General features: G+C 49.9%; 4 protein-coding genes across 4 annotated transcripts; 2 read left to right on the top strand and 2 right to left on the bottom strand.

Moving 5' to 3' along the window:
* Positions 1-21: 21 nt before the first annotated feature.
* Positions 22-3898, top strand: BJ212DRAFT_1350502 (armadillo-type protein). Its single transcript, XM_041335503.1, has 4 exons — positions 22-2717; positions 2768-2845; positions 2899-3560; positions 3610-3898. Exons 1-4 carry the CDS (start codon positions 113-115, stop codon positions 3739-3741), a joined length of 3477 nt encoding a protein of 1158 aa, XP_041193472.1. The 5' UTR covers positions 22-112; the 3' UTR covers positions 3742-3898.
* On the bottom strand, positions 3899-11532 carry BJ212DRAFT_1350500 (acetyl-CoA carboxylase). The gene is made up of 16 exons (XM_041335502.1): positions 11366-11532; positions 11224-11306; positions 10400-11063; positions 10105-10350; positions 9826-10049; positions 8949-9791; positions 8383-8892; positions 8041-8342; positions 7844-7990; positions 7692-7795; positions 7467-7635; positions 7393-7414; positions 5420-7356; positions 4563-5381; positions 4099-4511; positions 3899-4045 (listed from the first exon to the last, which is right to left on the bottom strand). The coding sequence occupies exons 1-16, from the start codon at positions 11403-11405 to the stop codon at positions 4023-4025; spliced, it is 6546 nt and encodes a 2181-aa protein (XP_041193471.1). The 5' UTR covers positions 11406-11532; the 3' UTR covers positions 3899-4022.
* Positions 11533-11647: 115 nt separating this feature from the next.
* Positions 11648-14594, bottom strand: BJ212DRAFT_1350494 (uncharacterized protein). Its single transcript, XM_041335501.1, has 12 exons — positions 14011-14594; positions 13861-13959; positions 13580-13810; positions 13433-13526; positions 13310-13385; positions 13135-13259; positions 12838-13087; positions 12704-12785; positions 12361-12653; positions 12289-12297; positions 12139-12234; positions 11648-12077 (listed from the first exon to the last, which is right to left on the bottom strand). The coding sequence occupies exons 1-12, from the start codon at positions 14415-14417 to the stop codon at positions 11992-11994; spliced, it is 1848 nt and encodes a 615-aa protein (XP_041193470.1). The 5' UTR covers positions 14418-14594; the 3' UTR covers positions 11648-11991.
* A 1478-nt stretch (positions 14595-16072) lies between these two features.
* BJ212DRAFT_147700 (outer dynein arm light chain 8, 8 kd) lies at positions 16073-17040 on the top strand. Its single transcript, XM_041339471.1, has 3 exons — positions 16073-16538; positions 16682-16775; positions 16831-17040. Exons 1-2 carry the CDS (start codon positions 16274-16276, stop codon positions 16741-16743), a joined length of 327 nt encoding a protein of 108 aa, XP_041193469.1. The 5' UTR covers positions 16073-16273; the 3' UTR covers positions 16744-16775; positions 16831-17040.
* Positions 17041-17116: the final 76 nt, after the last annotated feature.

The following is a 17116-nucleotide window of genomic DNA, read 5'->3' as shown; positions in this document are numbered from 1 at the left end:
AAAGGAAACATATTTATTTGGTCTTGATTGCAACTGGGATTATTCATACTCAGCTCGCTGTCGGTCACGATGTTCACGACCTTGTTCTGCACCACCACCATCACCCTCCACCATGTCGGCTCCCAACTCTCCTAGACTCGTCGACTCATTTACCGCACCAAAGGAAATATTACAGGAGTTTGCAGATCTTGCAGAAGAAGAAAATGTCGACCCCTTCGCAGAAACAGCCTCAAAACGTCAGATTGCGGCACGACAGTCCGACTACCACAACCGTCGCTTCAGTCGTGTCGCGCAGGAGAGCGCAGATGCCTTTAAACCCGTCGAAGATGGTATGGAGGTGGAAGGAGGATACAAAGAGGCGATGAGATTGGCTAGGTTGGAGCAGGAGGAAGTAAGGGTCAGGCGGGCGATTGAAGAGAAAGAGAGGCAGGAGAGAGAAGAGGGAAAAATAAAAATGGACCTCGACAAGACCCCTCCTCGTGCCGAACTCGAGGATGTCGCCATGGAGCTTGCTGCTGCAAAGGAGCTTGCGATCTCTCGCGAAGCTACTTCTGGGACCAAACGCAAACGGAGATGGGACGTTCCCGAGCCTGCAGATGAGAACGTTGACCCTAACAAGACTGATAAGAATGAATGGTCGAAAGAAGCCCTGGAGGCATCCGCGCCAAAAAAGCGTCGTTCTCGTTGGGACGCTACTCCGGCGGAGGGCGCCGCTGTCGGTGAGACACCTAAGAAATCTCGCTGGGATCAAGCTGCTGTCATTCCAGAAACCCCTATGACGCAGATCATAATGAATGCACCGGGTATCATGCAGGAGGATAAGCATAACCGTTATCTCAGTGACGAGGAGTTGGATGCTATTTTGCCGGCTACCGGGTATGCTATTGTTACTCCTCCCCCTGGATATGCACCGATGGTAGCTCCCCGCAAGCTTATGGGTGCACCAGTGACAGAAGTAGGTGGCTTCCATATCCAGGAAGGTTCAGACGCTGCAGCAGTAGCTGCTGCCGCCGGCCTCGCGCCTGAACTTCCCACCGAAATACCTGGTGTCGGCAGTCTTGCATTTTTCAAGGCCGAGGATGCTCAGTACTTCGCCAAGATTCTTAAGGAGGAAGATGAAACAGAGCTATCGGTGGATGAGATGAAGGAGCGCAAAATCATGCGTTTACTTTTGAAGATAAAGAATGGTACTCCCCCTGTCCGAAAGACTGCCCTCCGTCAAATCACTGATAAGGCTCGCGAGTTTGGTGCTGGTCCTCTCTTTGACAAGATCCTTCCCTTGCTCATGGAGCGTACTCTCGAGGACCAGGAGCGCCACCTACTTGTGAAGGTCATTGACCGTGTCCTCTACAAGCTTGACGATCTTGTCCGTCCGTACGTTCACAAAATTCTCGTTGTCATTGAGCCGCTCCTCATTGACGAGGATTACTATGCTCGTGTGGAGGGTCGGGAGATTATATCCAACTTATCCAAAGCTGCCGGTCTCGCACACATGATATCCACTATGCGTCCTGACATTGACCATGCCGACGAGTATGTCCGTAACACCACCGCTCGCGCATTCTCTGTCGTTGCCTCCGCACTCGGTATCCCCTCGCTCTTGCCTTTCCTCAAGGCCGTATGTCGCAGTAAGAAATCGTGGCAGGCGCGGCATACCGGTATTCGTATCGTGCAACAGATCGCTATCATGATGGGCTGTGCTGTCTTGCCCCATCTTCGCAATCTCGTGGCCTGCATTGCACACGGTCTACAGGATGAGCAGCAGAAAGTGCGGACCATGACTGCACTCGGACTTGCTGCCCTTGCTGAAGCAGCTGCGCCCTACGGTATCGAGTCCTTCGATGAGGTGCTGAAGCCTCTCTGGCTCGGTATTCGGCTGCATCGTGGCAAGGGCCTTGCTGCCTTCTTGAAGGCCATCGGCTTCATTATTCCCCTCATGGACCCCGAGTACGCATCCTACTACACCAAGGAAGTCACAGTCATCCTCATTCGTGAATTTCAAACCTCTGACGAGGAGATGAAGAAGATCGTCCTCAAGGTGGTCAAACAATGTGCAGCCACTGAAGGTGTCACGCCTCAATATATTAAGCAGGACATCCTGCCTGACTTCTTCAGAGCGTTCTGGGTTCGCCGCATGGCGCTTGATAGGCGAAACTACCGCCAGGTTGTGGAGACGACTGTCGAGCTTGCGCAGAAGGCTGGGGTGTCCGAGATAGTCGGCAGAGTTGTGAATGAGTTGAAGGATGAAGCGGAACCTTACCGGAAGATGGTCATGGAGACAATCACCAAAGTTGTCGCTATGCTCGGTGCTTCAGATATTGATGAGCGACTCGAGGTCCGTCTCGTCGACGGCATCATCTACTCCTTCCAGGAGCAGACTACTGAAGATCAAGTCATGCTGGATGGCTTCGGCACGGTGGTCAACGCCCTTGGCATTCGTGTTAAGCCCTATCTCACGCAGATTGTCTCTACCGTTCTCTGGCGGCTCAATAACAAGAGCGCTAAGGTCCGGCAACAGGCTGCAGATCTCACGACGAGGCTGGCTGTTGTAATCAAGCAGTGCGGTGAAGACCAACTTCTCAGCAAGCTAGGCCTCGTTCTGTTCGAGCAGCTTGGTGAAGAATATCCCGACACTCTCGGTAGTATCATTGCTGCAGAGGGAGCAATTGCTAATGTTGTTGGTATGACGCAGATGAATCCGCCAGTCAAGGATCTTTGTGAGTTGCTTTTACTAAGTCGTAATGTTGATTGCTAATGGTATCATCAGTGCCTCGAATGACGCCTATCCTCCGTAATCGTCATGAGAAGGTGCAGGAGGCATCTATCAACTTGATTGGTCGTATTGGTGGGTGTCGATGTGATGTGTCTATTCCATTCGCTAACTTATTCTTCAACCAGCCGATCGTGGCGCAGAATTCGTGCCGGCGCGAGAGTGGATGCGCATTTGCTTCGAGCTACTGGATTTATTGAAGGCGCACAAGAAAGGTATTCGACGTGCTGCTGTCAACTCCTTCGGATATATTGCGAAGTCCTTGGGTCCTCAGGATGTTCTCTCGGTTCTTCTTACCAACTTGCGCGTACAAGAACGTCAAAGTCGTGTTTGCAGCACTGTCGCCATCGCCATTGTTGCTGAAACTTGCGGTCCCTTCACGTGTATCCCTGCCATCTTGAACGAATATCGGACAGCGGAGCTCAACGTGCGCACCGGTTGTCTCAAAGCCCTCACATTCGTCTTCGAATATATTGGTCCCCAGTCGGCGTACTACTGTGACTCTGTAGTCACCATGCTTGAAGATGCTCTTACAGATCGTGACCTTGTTCATCGTCAAACTGCTAGCGTCATCGTGAAGCACATAGCACTTGGTGTCGCGGGCATGGGCTGCGAAGACTCTATGATGCACTTGATGAATCTTGTCTGGCCTAACTGTTTTGAAACGTCGCCACATGTCATTGGCGCTGTTATGGATGCAATTGAGGCGATGCGGGTATGTCTTGGCCCCGGTGTCCTCTTGAGCTACGTTCTTCAAGGTTTATTCCACCCTGCACGCAAAGTCCGCGAGGTGCGTCTTTCCAGGTACATATTCTACATCTGATTTACTTTGCTACTAGGTCTACTGGCGTGTCTATAACGCATTGTACCTGGGCGCTTCGGATGCTATGGTTCCCTTCTATCCCGACCTGGGTGAGCTCAGTGAAGGACAAAATGTATATGACAGGCATCCACTGCAGATGTTCCTCTGAACAACGTCGAATGATGATGTTATTGTATGATTAGGCACTGAGTTACTTATGTTTTTATTACCACGCCTCAGTGTAGATCCTAATGCAATAATAGGTCCTTCGACATTGCGTCGGACTTATGATGTTTCGAGTTTAGCTGAACTCAGCATCGTGTGCCGAACGGATTGACAACATTTCAGATTGGTGTATTGTAGACATGTGAGGTATTATGTATGTATTCTAAGCGAAGTGAACAATGAGAGTATTGTAACCGTAGTAGAAATAGTCAGAGCAGGTCTTGTTCAATTAGAGTACGAGGGAGGTCCTGGAGCCATATGCGTCAGAATTAACTCAACAGAATGACCGGACCAAGCTTACCAACTGAGCGCACGGTGTTCTGTATGGCGGATTGCAAGGCCATCTTCTCGACATCCGAGAGACTGTCAATGATGCGAACAAGACCATCTAGAGAAGCCTTGCGGTCTTCCTCTGCAACCTCCGCAAAGTGGCTAAGTAAATGATCAGCCTTGAGTTTCGACAAGGTCGGCGTGATGTCGAGCTGCTCAAGGACTTTGGCCAAAGCACGATTGTCAGGCAAGCTACTATCGGGGATAAGTGAGTCCAACAACGCGGCGCGCTCCTCGGACTCCATTTCGGGGTTGCCATTTTCAATCTGCTCGAGCAAGCCGGAGCGTGCGATACGAGCGCGAAGAGCCCAGTAGAAGTATCTCCGGGCATCTTTCCATACGGCAGGTTTCGCACAACCTTTGGCTTCCATTCGCCCAGCGCGACTGTACACAAATTAGACAAAGATCATCTCGTGAGGTCGGGGGAACACCTACTCATGGAGGTCTGCGTAAAGCAAAGCAAGCTGCTTATATGTGGGCTGCAAAAAGGTCTCCCTGTTGGCTAGTGCTTGCGTTGCCTGGGCTCTCTCCTCAGCGGTCTTGGTGGTATCCTTGCTGGCTTGCTTAAGCTCGGCGTACGTCGAGTCAAGACGCTCCATCAATGTCAAGATCTTGTCTCGGCGCATCTTGATCTCAACAATACCTTCCGGTTCAAGAACACCGGCACGAGCCTCGACGTCTGCATACATCTCCATCTTCTCCGGATTGATCGAGGGGTCAAGAACGACCCAGGCACCGCCGCGCAGTTCACCATTGGGGACGATGTAAACAAAGACAGGCTGCTTGTAGGCGGACAGCCCATCAACGATTTTGGAGCCCTGTTTGAGCACCTCGTCGTACATGTCCTGCTGACCACCGGAGAACCCACGCCAATTAGCGAAGATGATGAGAGGGAGTCCTTCACGATTGAAATCGAAGATGGCCTGGGCGGTTTTGTAGGCAGAGTTGGGGTACCAAACTTGACCTGCCTCCATGACTCGTTGTTCAAACGACGCTGGATTAGCAGGGTCTGCAGGAACAATGCGCTCAATTGTCCGGGTCTCGACAGCAATAACACCCATGGGAATACCACCAAGGCGTGCACGGCCAACGACGACAGTCTGAGCCCACCCGCCGAGTGTCTCCTGGAAGGACCCCTTGTCGAAGAAGCCGGTGAGCCACTGTGACGTGTGTTCATCTTCTTTGCCTTCAATGAACCAACGAGGATCATACGGGCCCTTGGGAGGTGTGAAGGCGATATCGCGATCCCAGAGTCTGAAGTTTCGCGAATAGGCAGAGAGTCGCCCTTCGACTCTGGAATATATGATAACCACTGCAAGATGTGAGTGACACCCTCCAAATCACTGCTAGCGGTGAGATGCGATACGCCGTTCTTGTACATGATCTGTGTCCCTCCAAGCTGCAGGTTGGAGGTATACACCTCCCGTCCGAGCACCTTGTTCAGGGCCGGAGCACCAGTGAGAATGATAGGCTGGCCCTCGACTTGCACTGCACGTTCTCCAAGACGTACGAGATAAGCTCCGATTCCAACTGACCGAGCGGTGACCAAAGTGATAGTGAAGATGTCGTCGTATGCCCGTGATGTTTCACCAGCGATAAGACCTGATCCCCTCAGACTCTCAACACCGAGACCGTCCTGCAGACCTATAATGTCGGTGATCTTGTAGCGCAGCTCGCCATTAACCTTCATCTCAACTGTGCGCACAGATGCGGCAGCTTTCTCTTGAACCTTCAGGTAGTTCTCCCGAGTGAGGTAAATATAATCGATGCCTTTCTCAGGGTGCCCATCATCGTTCCAGGAACACGAAAAGAGGTTCATTACTTCTTCTCCCAGCCCAATGCGAGCGCCAGAGTTGGCAGAAAGGTAAACGCGAGGAAGGCCGTGTTCGCGAGCGTACTTGGTGACTGTGTAGAAGAACTGATCTTCAATGGGACCAAACGAGCCAATTTTGTAGGTAATGTCGTTGGCAATCACAACTACCTTGCGCCCGCTGGGATACTCAGGTGTCCTTAGAGTGAACACCCAAGCAACCATACCGAAGGTGTTATTTCCTGGAGCACGATCAACTTCCGCGAGTTCATCGTGCTCGTCAAGCACGAGTTCCTTGGCCTCCAGAGTGTTCTTAGGCAAGCTCAAGGAAGAATCAGTCGTACGAGCCTTAATCCAGAGGTTGTGTAAGGCTTTGGAAAAGAGCTCGGGGAAGTCATAGACATAAGTGGTACCGATAAGATGCGCCTGATATCGCTTGGGTTGCAACGACTCTTTGGTTGGGTACGGCTGGTGAACGGGCTGGAGGTGGAGAGGTCCCTTTTCTCCGATGGATTTCAGGATAGTGGTGCCTTTGTCCGTTGTAATCTCCTGATAACCATGGAAGTTGACTACAAATCCGGATACGTTCTCTATAATGCAGCGAATAGGGGTAACATTCCCCTCGCTATCTTCCAGAGCAATGCGAATTTCAGAACCAGTGACGTGGAGACGCCATAACCGTTTTCCATGTCGCTCGATGAATCCAGCAATAGCCGTCAAAACATCTTCATATGAGACGGCGAGGTTGTAGACAAAGTTCATGAAGATGTGGTTGACATCAGCATTGCGATGTTGTGCACTGACAACTTCTAGTGCGTCGAGAACGCTTGTAACGAGACGATCTGTTTCAGAAACAAGGTACTCTGCAGTGCTCATCGAGCCACGTAGGCGTCCGGGACGGACGAGTGCGCGAATGAAGAAGCGGTTGTCCAGTTGGTTCTCCCGAGCAACGGCATGGTAAATGTGAATCTGCTTGGTCTCGACGAAACAGGGTGTGAGCTTGTAGTGGGACAAGCGGCTGAGCTCCAGCTGGAAAGCAAGAGCCGGTTCAATGTTACGGATGGCTTGCTCCTCGACCCAGGAGCCACCGGAGTTACGAAGGGTGAAGTACATTGGGTATTGCCCGCGACGGCAGATGAGAATAGTTACGCGACGGACACCACGCTTTGCAAGGACACCATTGCGATCGTTCAAGAACTTTGTCAACTGCTCCGCCCAAGTTTCTTCGGCAACGACATCGGTCTTGTCAAAGATACGGAGTGCCAAATTCATCACGTTAGGCGGCTGGTTGTTGCCATAACGTTGGCTGAATTCGTCGACGTCAAATATAGGGAGGAGTTCGGCAACCTTTTCGAAGCCTCGTGCCATGGCAGCAAGGTCAGAGAATGATGAAATAACACCATTTCGAATAGGCTGAGACTTGCTGCGAGTTATGAGATAGGTTAAATCGCTAACTGAACCCTGGCGGCGAGGGTCGCTGGGATCAAGCGAGTAAGTTGAATGAAGAAGCTACTGTGCGGTGAACTCACGGTGCAGTGACGCTTGGAGTTGATGGTGGCGAGTGAGATTGACCAAGGTTAAATCTCCAAGTGGCAGCGCTCGGCAATTCGCCATCATCCGAACCATCACCCTCCTCGTAGTCGATAGAGAGAAGTGAGTAAGCGCGGTAAGCACGTCGGATATAAACCTCGAAGGCAGCTGATGGACGGTCCCAGTCAAAATTACTGCATCGTTTCATCAAGTTAAAGACGTACCCATGGTGACAACTGGGTCGGTGTGCGAGAAGAACGCAGGAAGGACATCGTAGACGGTATAACGCGAGTCGCTTAGCTCTCGTAAAATTTCAGCAGATGGAGCCCTAAATAGGTTATTAGCGACAGTTACAACATTAGATTGATGGTTTTACCTGTTAGCAGCGCCAGATTCGCCATAAACGCTCGAAGAGACCGACGCTTTCAAAATAGCCTCCATTTGAATGAGACGCTCTTCGTACGACGGCATCTGCCCGAGAATGAGAACCTCGCGAGCCTTTAGAGAAACGGAGGTGGAGGATCTAAAGGTCCTAGGTGAGTGATTACAACGAGAGAAAACACATGACCCTACTTGGATTCAAGAGCTGCAAGGTCGTTGAGGACCTGGTAAAGTCGACTTTCAGCGTTCGAAACAGGCAAACCACTTGTCTTGACGTAGTCAAGCATGGCCAACACTAGCTTCGACTTGCTCTGTGCTTTCGTGTGACTGAGTACAAGTGCAACAACATTGTCGAGATCGTCTTTGTGTTGTTCTCGAAGCTTGAGGACACGGGCCTCAATGCTTCCGCCAAAGAGTTTCTCAGTCTGCTCATATGCGGAAAGAAGGTTGGCGATTGTGTGCACCTCGTGACCCTTCATACCACCCATAAAGCGCTCCAGGACATCAGATAGAGCAGTGAGCTGCATGCGGAACATTGCCCCTGTCATGGGGCAAGATGGAGTCCTGGACGTAATGCTCGAGCACCTTCTTGATGCGCACTGCGGGGAACTCGTGAGCGTCGCTCTTCGATTTTGCAGTCTCGATTGCGCTACGGATGCCCTCTTCAAGTTTTGCAGGCATGCGGCCGGAAAGCGCAGATAAGATAGCGTTAACCTCAGAGTAAGGAAGCTCAGGGTCATGCAGCACCTCGATGAGGTCCTTGAAGGTTGAGGCCATGATAGCCTGGTTGTCGTAGCCCTCAAGAATGTCATTGAGTGTACCCATGCAGCGAACAAAACGCTGATAGGTCTTGTTGCCAATGATGCCAGGAAGACCCATGGGAGGGAGGAGGCCTTCGAAGGGTTTAGCGTGTTTGACGCGAGCTGGGTCGTCCAGAGTAAGGATGCCAAGAATGTCACCAGGCTCAAGGCTGACACCAGGCTGCTTGACAAACTGGACTACGCCGTCCTCAGCAGCTACGAGTGGCATGTACATCTTCATGACCTAGAGGTAACTAGCTCAGGCACTGAAACATCGTGTCTATACTATAGAAGACTTACCTCGATTTCTGCGTACGTCTCGCCAGCGTTAATATGGTCGCCACTATCGACAAGGAACCTGATAAGTTTGCCAGGGCTCGGGCTTCTGAGTTGCGTGGGATCATTCTCCTGCTCAATCAAACACGTCTTCGCGTCGACCATGAGACGCAGCGCGCCTACTTCCTCTCTCCAATACACGGAATGACTCCGGCCATCGAGCATGACGAGCAATCCACCATCAGCCAGTGGACGAGCACCAACCATGGTCCGGCCACCGTTCAAGAACAGCGTCCACATATTCTTGGAGGAGCGTGCGCAAGTAAAGTTATACCGCGTATTCTCATAGATGAAATCAGCACCGAAGACGGTTTTGAGCAGGTCTCGAGCAGGAACCTGACCCTTGTCAAGGATGCGTTTGTACTCACTGGTGCAAGCGTCAGCAGCAAGATGAGCCTTCGTGACGGCACCACAGACGACAGCAAGCGTAGCGTCAGGACGCTCGGCGGTGAGTTTGTTGCTGATAAGAGTGTCCAGCCATCCGGTTGTGAAGGTGTTCTCAGTGAACGCCTCGAGCTCAAGGAGCTTGATGAGGTACTCGACAGTAGTTCGGAAGTCACCACGAATGCTAAGCTCCTTCAACGCAACGATCATGTTCTTCCTACTCTCGGATCGATCCTCGCCATAAGCGAAAATATGACCGAATTGGGAATCAGCGAACTCATGCAAACCACCCGCAGTGCTGACGGAGAAGTAACCCCACACATTCGTACTGGAACGGAAGTTGAGTTCTTGCAGAGATCCAGATGAAGGTTTGAATCCAGCGTCAGGGTTCTCGGCAGTGATACGAACTGCAACGACATGACCCTTGGGACGCGGTTTGCGCTGAAGCTGATTCGACTCGGGTTTCATCCATGTCGAAATCGATCTCGGACGATGCATTAGGAGCCACGCCGTAAAGAGTGCGGATATGACGGATCCTGTGAAGAGGGATTCCCATGGCTACCTGTAGTTGGGCAGCAGGTAAATTGACACCGGAAACCATTTCAGTCGTCGGATGCTCGACTTGCAAACGGGGGTTCAGCTCAAGGAAGAAGAACACATCCTCCCCGTGACTGTAGAGATCTAGAGGGAAATAAGTTAGTGAATTTGAAAGAGCTCGTAAAAATAATGCGCATACATTCAACCGTTCCTGCGCTGACATATCCGACTAGCTTCGCCAACCGGACGGCTGCACGTTCCATTTGCTCAAATGTATCCTCCTTTGCAATGGTGACGGGGGCTTCCTCAATGATCTTCTGGTGGCGACGTTGAACGGAACAGTCACGTCCGAATAAAGAGATAGCATTGCCATACTGATCGGCGAGCAACTGAACCTCTAAGTGTCGTGCTTGGCCAGCTAGCTTCATGACGAAAATCGGCGATCCTGGCGACGGTAGGTTAGGGGATGCTGAAGTCGAATTAAATCACCATACCTGGAATTTCTCCTGCAACGGCGTGGAATGCATTCTTGAACGCATCCGGATGATCGACTTTACGAATGCCCTTTCCTCCTCCACCTTCACTGGCCTTGATCATGACTGGATATCCAATAATCTCAGCCTTGGCGAGACCCTCCCCGACACTTGTGACACAAGCGTTCTTGTACGCCTTGTCGGGAACGGTCACGAAACCCTGCTCTGATAAGACGGTGTCCGAGATGCCAGAGCCCGACCAAGCCATACAGGGAACATCCGCACTCTGAGCGACGATTGTGCTTGATATCTTGTCTCCCAAGCTCCTCATGGCACTTCCTGGGGGGCCGATAAATACTATACGGTTCTTCGACGCAGCGAGACTCTCAGGTAGTCGAGGGTTTTCAGACGCATGACCCCATCCTGCCCAGACAGCATGCACGCCAGCACGTTCGGCAACATCGACGATAAGGTCAACGTTGGCATAATTGTTATTGTTTGATCCTCCTGGAACCTCGATGTACTGGTCCGCCATGCGGATATACTCAGCATTTACCTTGAGGTCCTCAGGAGTTGCCATAACTGTAAACTCGACAGCTCGCTCTGTTCCGAACGTTTCGTAACTCCATTGGCGAATGGATCTAATTTCCTTGACCGCCGCGATGCCTGTGTAACGTGAGTTAACCTTTGCAGCATCCCCTGTATCAATGATGTGTACCGTTATTTGCAATAAGTACCTATAAAAGACAGGGATTGATCAGAATTATATTAAAAATCATTCGAGGATGAATGGGGTTGGGGAAAGCACATGAAACATGGTTTTAAGAACCCGAGAAGAGACTTACCTTCGTGATGACTGTATGACCTCCATGAGCCTTTACAAAGTCCGTAACACGGCCAGCGGGAGCCTTATCCAGCGAATTCCCACCTGAAAATGAGATCAGCATCTAAAACGCGTTATTTATTATTCAGTGATAGGACACGTACCTATGAAGTGGGCTACTTTTGAGTGATCGTGAGCTGACATTGTTACCACCAGTTATTGATTATTGGATGAACTGAATTCACTGGCAGACTGGACTGCCAGAGATGGGAGATGATGATGGGAGGAAAGAGAAAGTAAGCGGGACACAGATATGATGGGGGGCTTGTCAAGTATTTTATTACTTCTTTACTGAGCCCCAAAAGTATCTACTTTGTTACGTAATAACCAATTATATCCCGCGTCAATGGTTATCGAGAGCACTTGTCTTGAAACTGGTTTCAGAACACACCATTAATACGGCAGCGATAGCGTCGCAGTCAGAGTCACCATCCCATATGCTTTCAACGTTCAACGCTTATTTTTCGCAAGACTCACTATAGGAGCACGGGAACACCGACGTTTATGTAACTCCCCAATGCAAGTCCCCAACGAAAGTTTTCGCGAACCTTGTTTATTCGTTTGTTCCATACGACATACAACTGCCTATCTTACATGATACTATAACTACTCTCAAATCCCTTGATCACACACTACTGCGGCAAATACAAGCGAAGTCACTCAAAAGTCATCTGAAAACAAGCGACATAGGGGCTATTTCTAGATTCCGTTCCCATCGCTGCGCTTAGATTTACTCCAGGAGATCAGTTTCGTCAGCGTTCAGAATCAACCTCGTAAAGAAGCGAATTTGTTCCAAAAAGCCCTCTGCTCTGATGGCTAGAGATCGAGACCACCGCATTATTGAGTAAAACAGCAGGTAGTGCAGCAGCCTGCTTACCTTCATTAATGGTATGCGCGCCATTGTAGCCATCAGCGGCACCACGGTGGCCATATCGGAAAATGTGTCTGGTAAGGCTCCAGTAGTGCCTTGTGTCTGGAAAACGCATGTTCAGATGATCTCCGTGTTCTCGTCATAAGCGCCACCTACCCGTGTTTCCTACGATTATCGGATGAACACGTTAGCCATCGACCGATATGAAGTATTAAAATGCTAGTCTACCTAGGGAAAGGCCAGGTGACACGACAGAAAACTCAGGGAAGTCGTCCGTACGGAGGTTGGTCTTCAGCGTGGACAAGACGGTACCCGAAAGCAGTTCATATGGCCCGCTTCCGGTAGTTGGGGTGACAGGTGCGGGTTCTAATCCCGAGCCGAATGCCTCTGAAACCTTTACAAGACCCCATGTAGATGCCTCAAGGCCGATTTGCTTCCCAAATGCATCCAGCGACATATTGTACTTTGCCGCAACAGGTGCGACGATGCTCGCAAATCGGTCTTGAAGTTCAGAAACAGAGCTGGTTCATTGTAAGTGGATTGGTCTGGATAGTGATCCGCCTTCGCATACCTGTGATCTGCGATTCTGTGGTTTGTAATGGCGTAAACGGCTTCAGGCAGTGCGTTGATCTTAACGCCACCGTAGATGATGTCTGACCAACTGTTTCTTCAAGCCGCCAACGTGAGATGTCCTTGTCTACTTACCGATGGCTTGAGTTGTACCTGCTGAAGCGGAGTATGCTGGGTCGAAATCATCAAGCTTTGTCTCCAGTTCATGCAACTTCTCGTCGCTAGTCTGTGATTCGATAACAAGTTTGCGCATATCAGATGGGAACCCAGCATCATACTTTGCCCTGCACTGCAGACCCTGATAGTAAGTTCGGTCGCGTGCAAGCTTCGGGACGTGTGGGTTCGCCTCCAGCTCAGTGACAACGCTGGCGAGGATACCAATGCCCTGCGTACCATGAGACATGTCACTTGTGTGTACAGTGGTGTACTTACGGTATGTCTCGGAGGTCTGCTCGAGTGCCCTCCAGGTGTGAGAACATCCACGCGAACGTCCAAGTACCCTTTCTCAGCAACTGCAGGAGTTGCAAACACAGTGCCGCTCAAGTCTGAGTATCCTCCTTGATGGATTTGAGAAGTCGGGTGCAACTCAATCAAAGAGTCATCTTACCTCCTTCATCGACAATCATTGAGATGGAATCTTCTCCATAGGTCTTTACGAGATACTCTCCAATTGCTGCAGCTCCCTACGATAATATTGGAATATTTTCACTCAAATCAAAAGCACACTTACAGTTGGGCCGCCACGCTCCTCGTCGATGCCATAAGCTAAAACGACAGTTCTTGTAGGTTTGAACCCTTGCTCAAGGAGAGTCTCGATGGCTGTCCTATCCTAACCTTCAGCATCGCGATGACGCTTATGCTATTCTTTACTACTCACATGATGCCGATGACTCCAGACTTGTCGTCGCAGCTGCCTCTCCCCCAAATCCACTCGCCATCATAATAACCCGAGAAAGGGGGGTTGATCCAGTCAGCTTCAGTTGCAGCGTTTGTGGGGACCACATCCATATGTGCGGCCAAGAGAAGTGGCTTCAAAGACGTGTCCGTTCCTTGCCAGTGATAGACAAGTGCATAGGTCGCAACCTTGGTGCGCTGTAGAGCGGTGTGGCTTGTTTTTCTCTTAGTGATACTTTAGTATAATCGATATATGCTACTTACACTTTTGAGAAACGCTGTTCGATGTAGGTATGGAATTCATCGAATACCTTCCATCGCGGGTCCTCCTCTGGAGTGCCAAGATCGTCATAGCACACGGTCCTATATAAATTTGAATGAAAAAGAAACGATCCCCGAGACAAGAATACTCACGGAATCCTTACGGCGCCTCCCAGTGACTCGTATGCCTTTAGTTTGAACTCTTTGGTTCCGTACTCCTCATCGAGAGTGTCGACTAGCGACGCGTAGCTCGAAGGTGTGATAGCAGAGACTTGTGGACACATTTCATCCGCTACAGCAAGTAACCTCTGGCTCTCGTGAGTGGGGAAGGCATAGGTTGTAAGAGATGGCCAGAAGTGATGGAAAAACAATGCAAGACCCAAAAAACATGCAAAATCAAGGATCTTCGATCGGAAAGCACTGCGTTGACGCTTGTAGGTTTGAGTTGCGTGCCATACAAGCTCTGGATCTGCTTTAGCTCTCCAGCGCATGTTTTGGACAGTGGAAGGTGCCGTCTCGTCAGCGAAAGGCTCTCGCTCTATCTGTGCTGTCTGGCCCATGAAGATAGGAAGAGAATCGAATTTCCCGCCGTCAGAAAGTCATGCACCATAAGATAAGGTGGGCGTTCCCACTGTATGCGTACCAATGCACATGACGTCACATGAGAGTGTCACGGCGGCCCGAGCGAATTGGTAATCATGCACGTAGTTACTGATAGTGCCATTGGCCAGCCACAGAGACATGGGTTCTACCCTGTGACACTGTGGGTGCCACACCTTCCGAATTGGGCATGCCACTAAACACCTGGAGGATTGAGAAGGTATACGACGGCGAGCACATTGGGTTCAGAAGGCATTCACCGGATTGAAAGTGTCAAGTAGACCAACTTAGGTTGAAGCATCGAATGTGTTCTTCGTTAGCTTGCGGCATAATATTAGATATTAGATGGCTTCCCATAGGCTGAGATAGGATAGAACATAGTTTGATAACAAATCAAAAGGAGGGAATCCATATCAGGTCCTAAACCGTGAGTGTCGTGCTGCTCCTTTGAATCAGTACGACAAGCGGGAAGTGCATGGTCATTGGCCATGATGTTCAGCATTGGATGTTGAACACGGGCCTGCTTGCTGTACGAGAACTGAATTTCAATATATGTGCAGACGCTTTGTGTTTTACCTTGCAAAATTAATTTATCCCACATTTTTTGAGCCTGCGTGAACTCATCTAATTTAAGCATCTATGTTTTCCACAGTCTTTAGGCACCCACCGGGCTAGCGACATTGATATCCAATCGAGTAGGTACCGTCTCGACGCCTGTGATCAGGAGAAGCGCGGCTCCCCGGGTTGGGAAGAATAGACTGGATAGGCATCAACTGTCTCTCGTGTGACTATTTACTATGATTCCTTGATCCTGGTCGGTGTTGCGTGTACACTGGGTTTCCGCGTGTCCCCAGGCCTGACTGAGATTTGACGTGGAATAATATCAGACTTGAATATGATACATCAAATGCAGGATGCAGTGCAGTATACGTACAACTTATTGACACGATGAAGCGCGATGCGCGCATGCAGGTCAACGGAAATAAAGGTTAGCGAAACAAGGGTTGGCGTGTGAGCTGGTGGTTTCGCCTCGTTGCAGTCGCCATCCTCTGTGGGCAAGGGAGATGTGCTTAGACACTCAAGAAGCTGTCCTCATAAGACAGCCAAATTTGAAGGCAAAGTAGTTCCATGCAAACGGTTGGAAAAAACAAAACCTTGTTTATTTACCATCAACCAAGCCGGCGGCACTTAGCAAGAACTTGTTTCCAGATTGATAGTCTAGTCAGTAGAACTCTGGTCCGAGGGGAATACGAAGCAGTGGGCACTGGGAAGCGACAAGAACACATAGGACTTGCGTGTGCCCTGCGGAGATAGGGACGGGATGTCCTTCGGATCCACATGCTGATTGTGATGAAGGTTCTGTTGCATGTGCACGCCCTGCAATGGACACAGCCTATATCGATTAGAAGTCAATAGAATACTGACCAAAACACATCATGCAAGGATGAAATGAAGGTGCGAGAGCGCAACATGGAGTGTCACCTGATGAACTGCTGGACCAGCTCACGGCATTTATGAGATCTAGAGATTAGTTATTCCTGATAAGTTATTGAAATATTGAAGGAGCGTGCGGAGCACGTTCAATTGGAGCATGTGGTACAGATAAACATGATGATGCGTTAACCCATTTTAGCCACGTGCAAAAATTAAAGTCAACAGCACTTTCTAGCGCGATCTCTCCCTCTAACCACACGCGCAAGCGCACAACTGCCACCCGCACGCCCAAAAACTCAAGGCAGGCCTATCTAAGACATATATAAACCCATACAAAGCTGAAAAAAAAATACCAGATTACCCTCTTCCATACTTCACCATCATGGCAGACAACGCAGTAACATCTACCGACACTGGCTCCAGTCCCAGAGAACACAATTCTGCCGGCGGGCCAAAGGCTATCATCAAGAACGTGGATATGACTGAAGAGATGCAGCAAGAAAGCGTTGAGATCGCATCTGCTGCTCTCGAGAAATATAACATAGAGAAGGACATCGCTGCACAGATCAAAAAAGAGTTCGACAGACGACATGGCCCTACGTGGCACGTTGTTGTCGGAAAGAACTTTGGCAGCTACGTAACTCATGGTATGTCTTTGTGCTCTGTGATGTTGGCCCATCGCTGGACGTGGTGTTTATGCGACCTGTTTACTTTCATCGATCTCCTACAACTTTTTTACGCTTCTGTACCTCGCGGGAAGGAATCTAATATGAGCTATATTTTTTTTCAGAAACCAAGCACTTTATCTATTTCTACGTCGGATCGCTTGCTATCCTCATCTGGAAGTCATGAAACAACTGTAGATTCACGTTGGATAGATCAATGTGGGTTCCCCTACCCTCGATCGCGTGTCCCTTCCTTTAACCAAAATGATTTTAGTACGGACAGACACGCCTCACCACTTTTCACCACGTGTATTGTACATTTCACTGGATCCGCATTTGCCTCGCACACCAACCGTCCTGTAATGTCTCCGCTTTTCGTGTACAGACTGTTCATTACCGTTACTTTCGTGGAAGATCACCCTTTGAAACGAACACTGGCTGATGAGTCCCTAGTCCGCAATATCTGGGAGCCAAGACATACACACATGTCTTTAGATATGTCCGGTATTTGATGGTGGTGACACGATTCATGACATGCCATCATCGCAAAGCATGGCCCT

Source organism: Suillus subaureus (assembly GCF_016647635.1).
Source record: "Suillus subaureus strain MN1 chromosome Unknown BJ212scaffold_14, whole genome shotgun sequence".
NCBI classification, from domain to species: domain Eukaryota; kingdom Fungi; phylum Basidiomycota; class Agaricomycetes; order Boletales; family Suillaceae; genus Suillus; species Suillus subaureus.
Note: the sequence above shows the minus strand (reverse complement) of the source record. Positions and strands in the feature narration are given on the sequence as shown.

Coding starts and splice junctions, on each gene's coding strand:
- BJ212DRAFT_1350502 (XM_041335503.1), top strand. CDS start 113: ATGTCGGCTCCCAACTCTCCTAGACTCGTCGACTCATTTACCGCACCA. Junction 2,718..2,767: donor TCCGCCAGTCAAGGATCTTT/GTGAGTTGCTTT, acceptor TGGTATCATCAG/TGCCTCGAATGACGCCTATC. Junction 2,846..2,898: donor CAACTTGATTGGTCGTATTG/GTGGGTGTCGAT, acceptor TTCTTCAACCAG/CCGATCGTGGCGCAGAATTC.
- BJ212DRAFT_1350500 (XM_041335502.1), bottom strand. CDS start 11,405: ATGTCAGCTCACGATCACTCAAAAGTAGCCCACTTCATAG. Junction 11,307..11,365: donor AAAAGTAGCCCACTTCATAG/GTACGTGTCCTA, acceptor TCTCATTTTCAG/GTGGGAATTCGCTGGATAAG. Junction 8,343..8,382: donor TGCCCCATGACAGGGGCAAT/GTTCCGCATGCA, acceptor GATGTCCTGGAG/CGCTTTATGGGTGGTATGAA.
- BJ212DRAFT_1350494 (XM_041335501.1), bottom strand. CDS start 14,417: ATGGGCCAGACAGCACAGATAGAGCGAGAGCCTTTCGCTGACGAGACG. Junction 13,811..13,860: donor GAACAGCGTTTCTCAAAAGT/GTAAGTAGCATA, acceptor GAGAAAAACAAG/CCACACCGCTCTACAGCGCA. Junction 13,386..13,432: donor AGGAGCGTGGCGGCCCAACT/GTAAGTGTGCTT, acceptor ATATTATCGTAG/GGAGCTGCAGCAATTGGAGA.
- BJ212DRAFT_147700 (XM_041339471.1), top strand. CDS start 16,274: ATGGCAGACAACGCAGTAACATCTACCGACACTGGCTCCAGTCCCAGA. Junction 16,539..16,681: donor TGGCAGCTACGTAACTCATG/GTATGTCTTTGT, acceptor ATTTTTTTTCAG/AAACCAAGCACTTTATCTAT.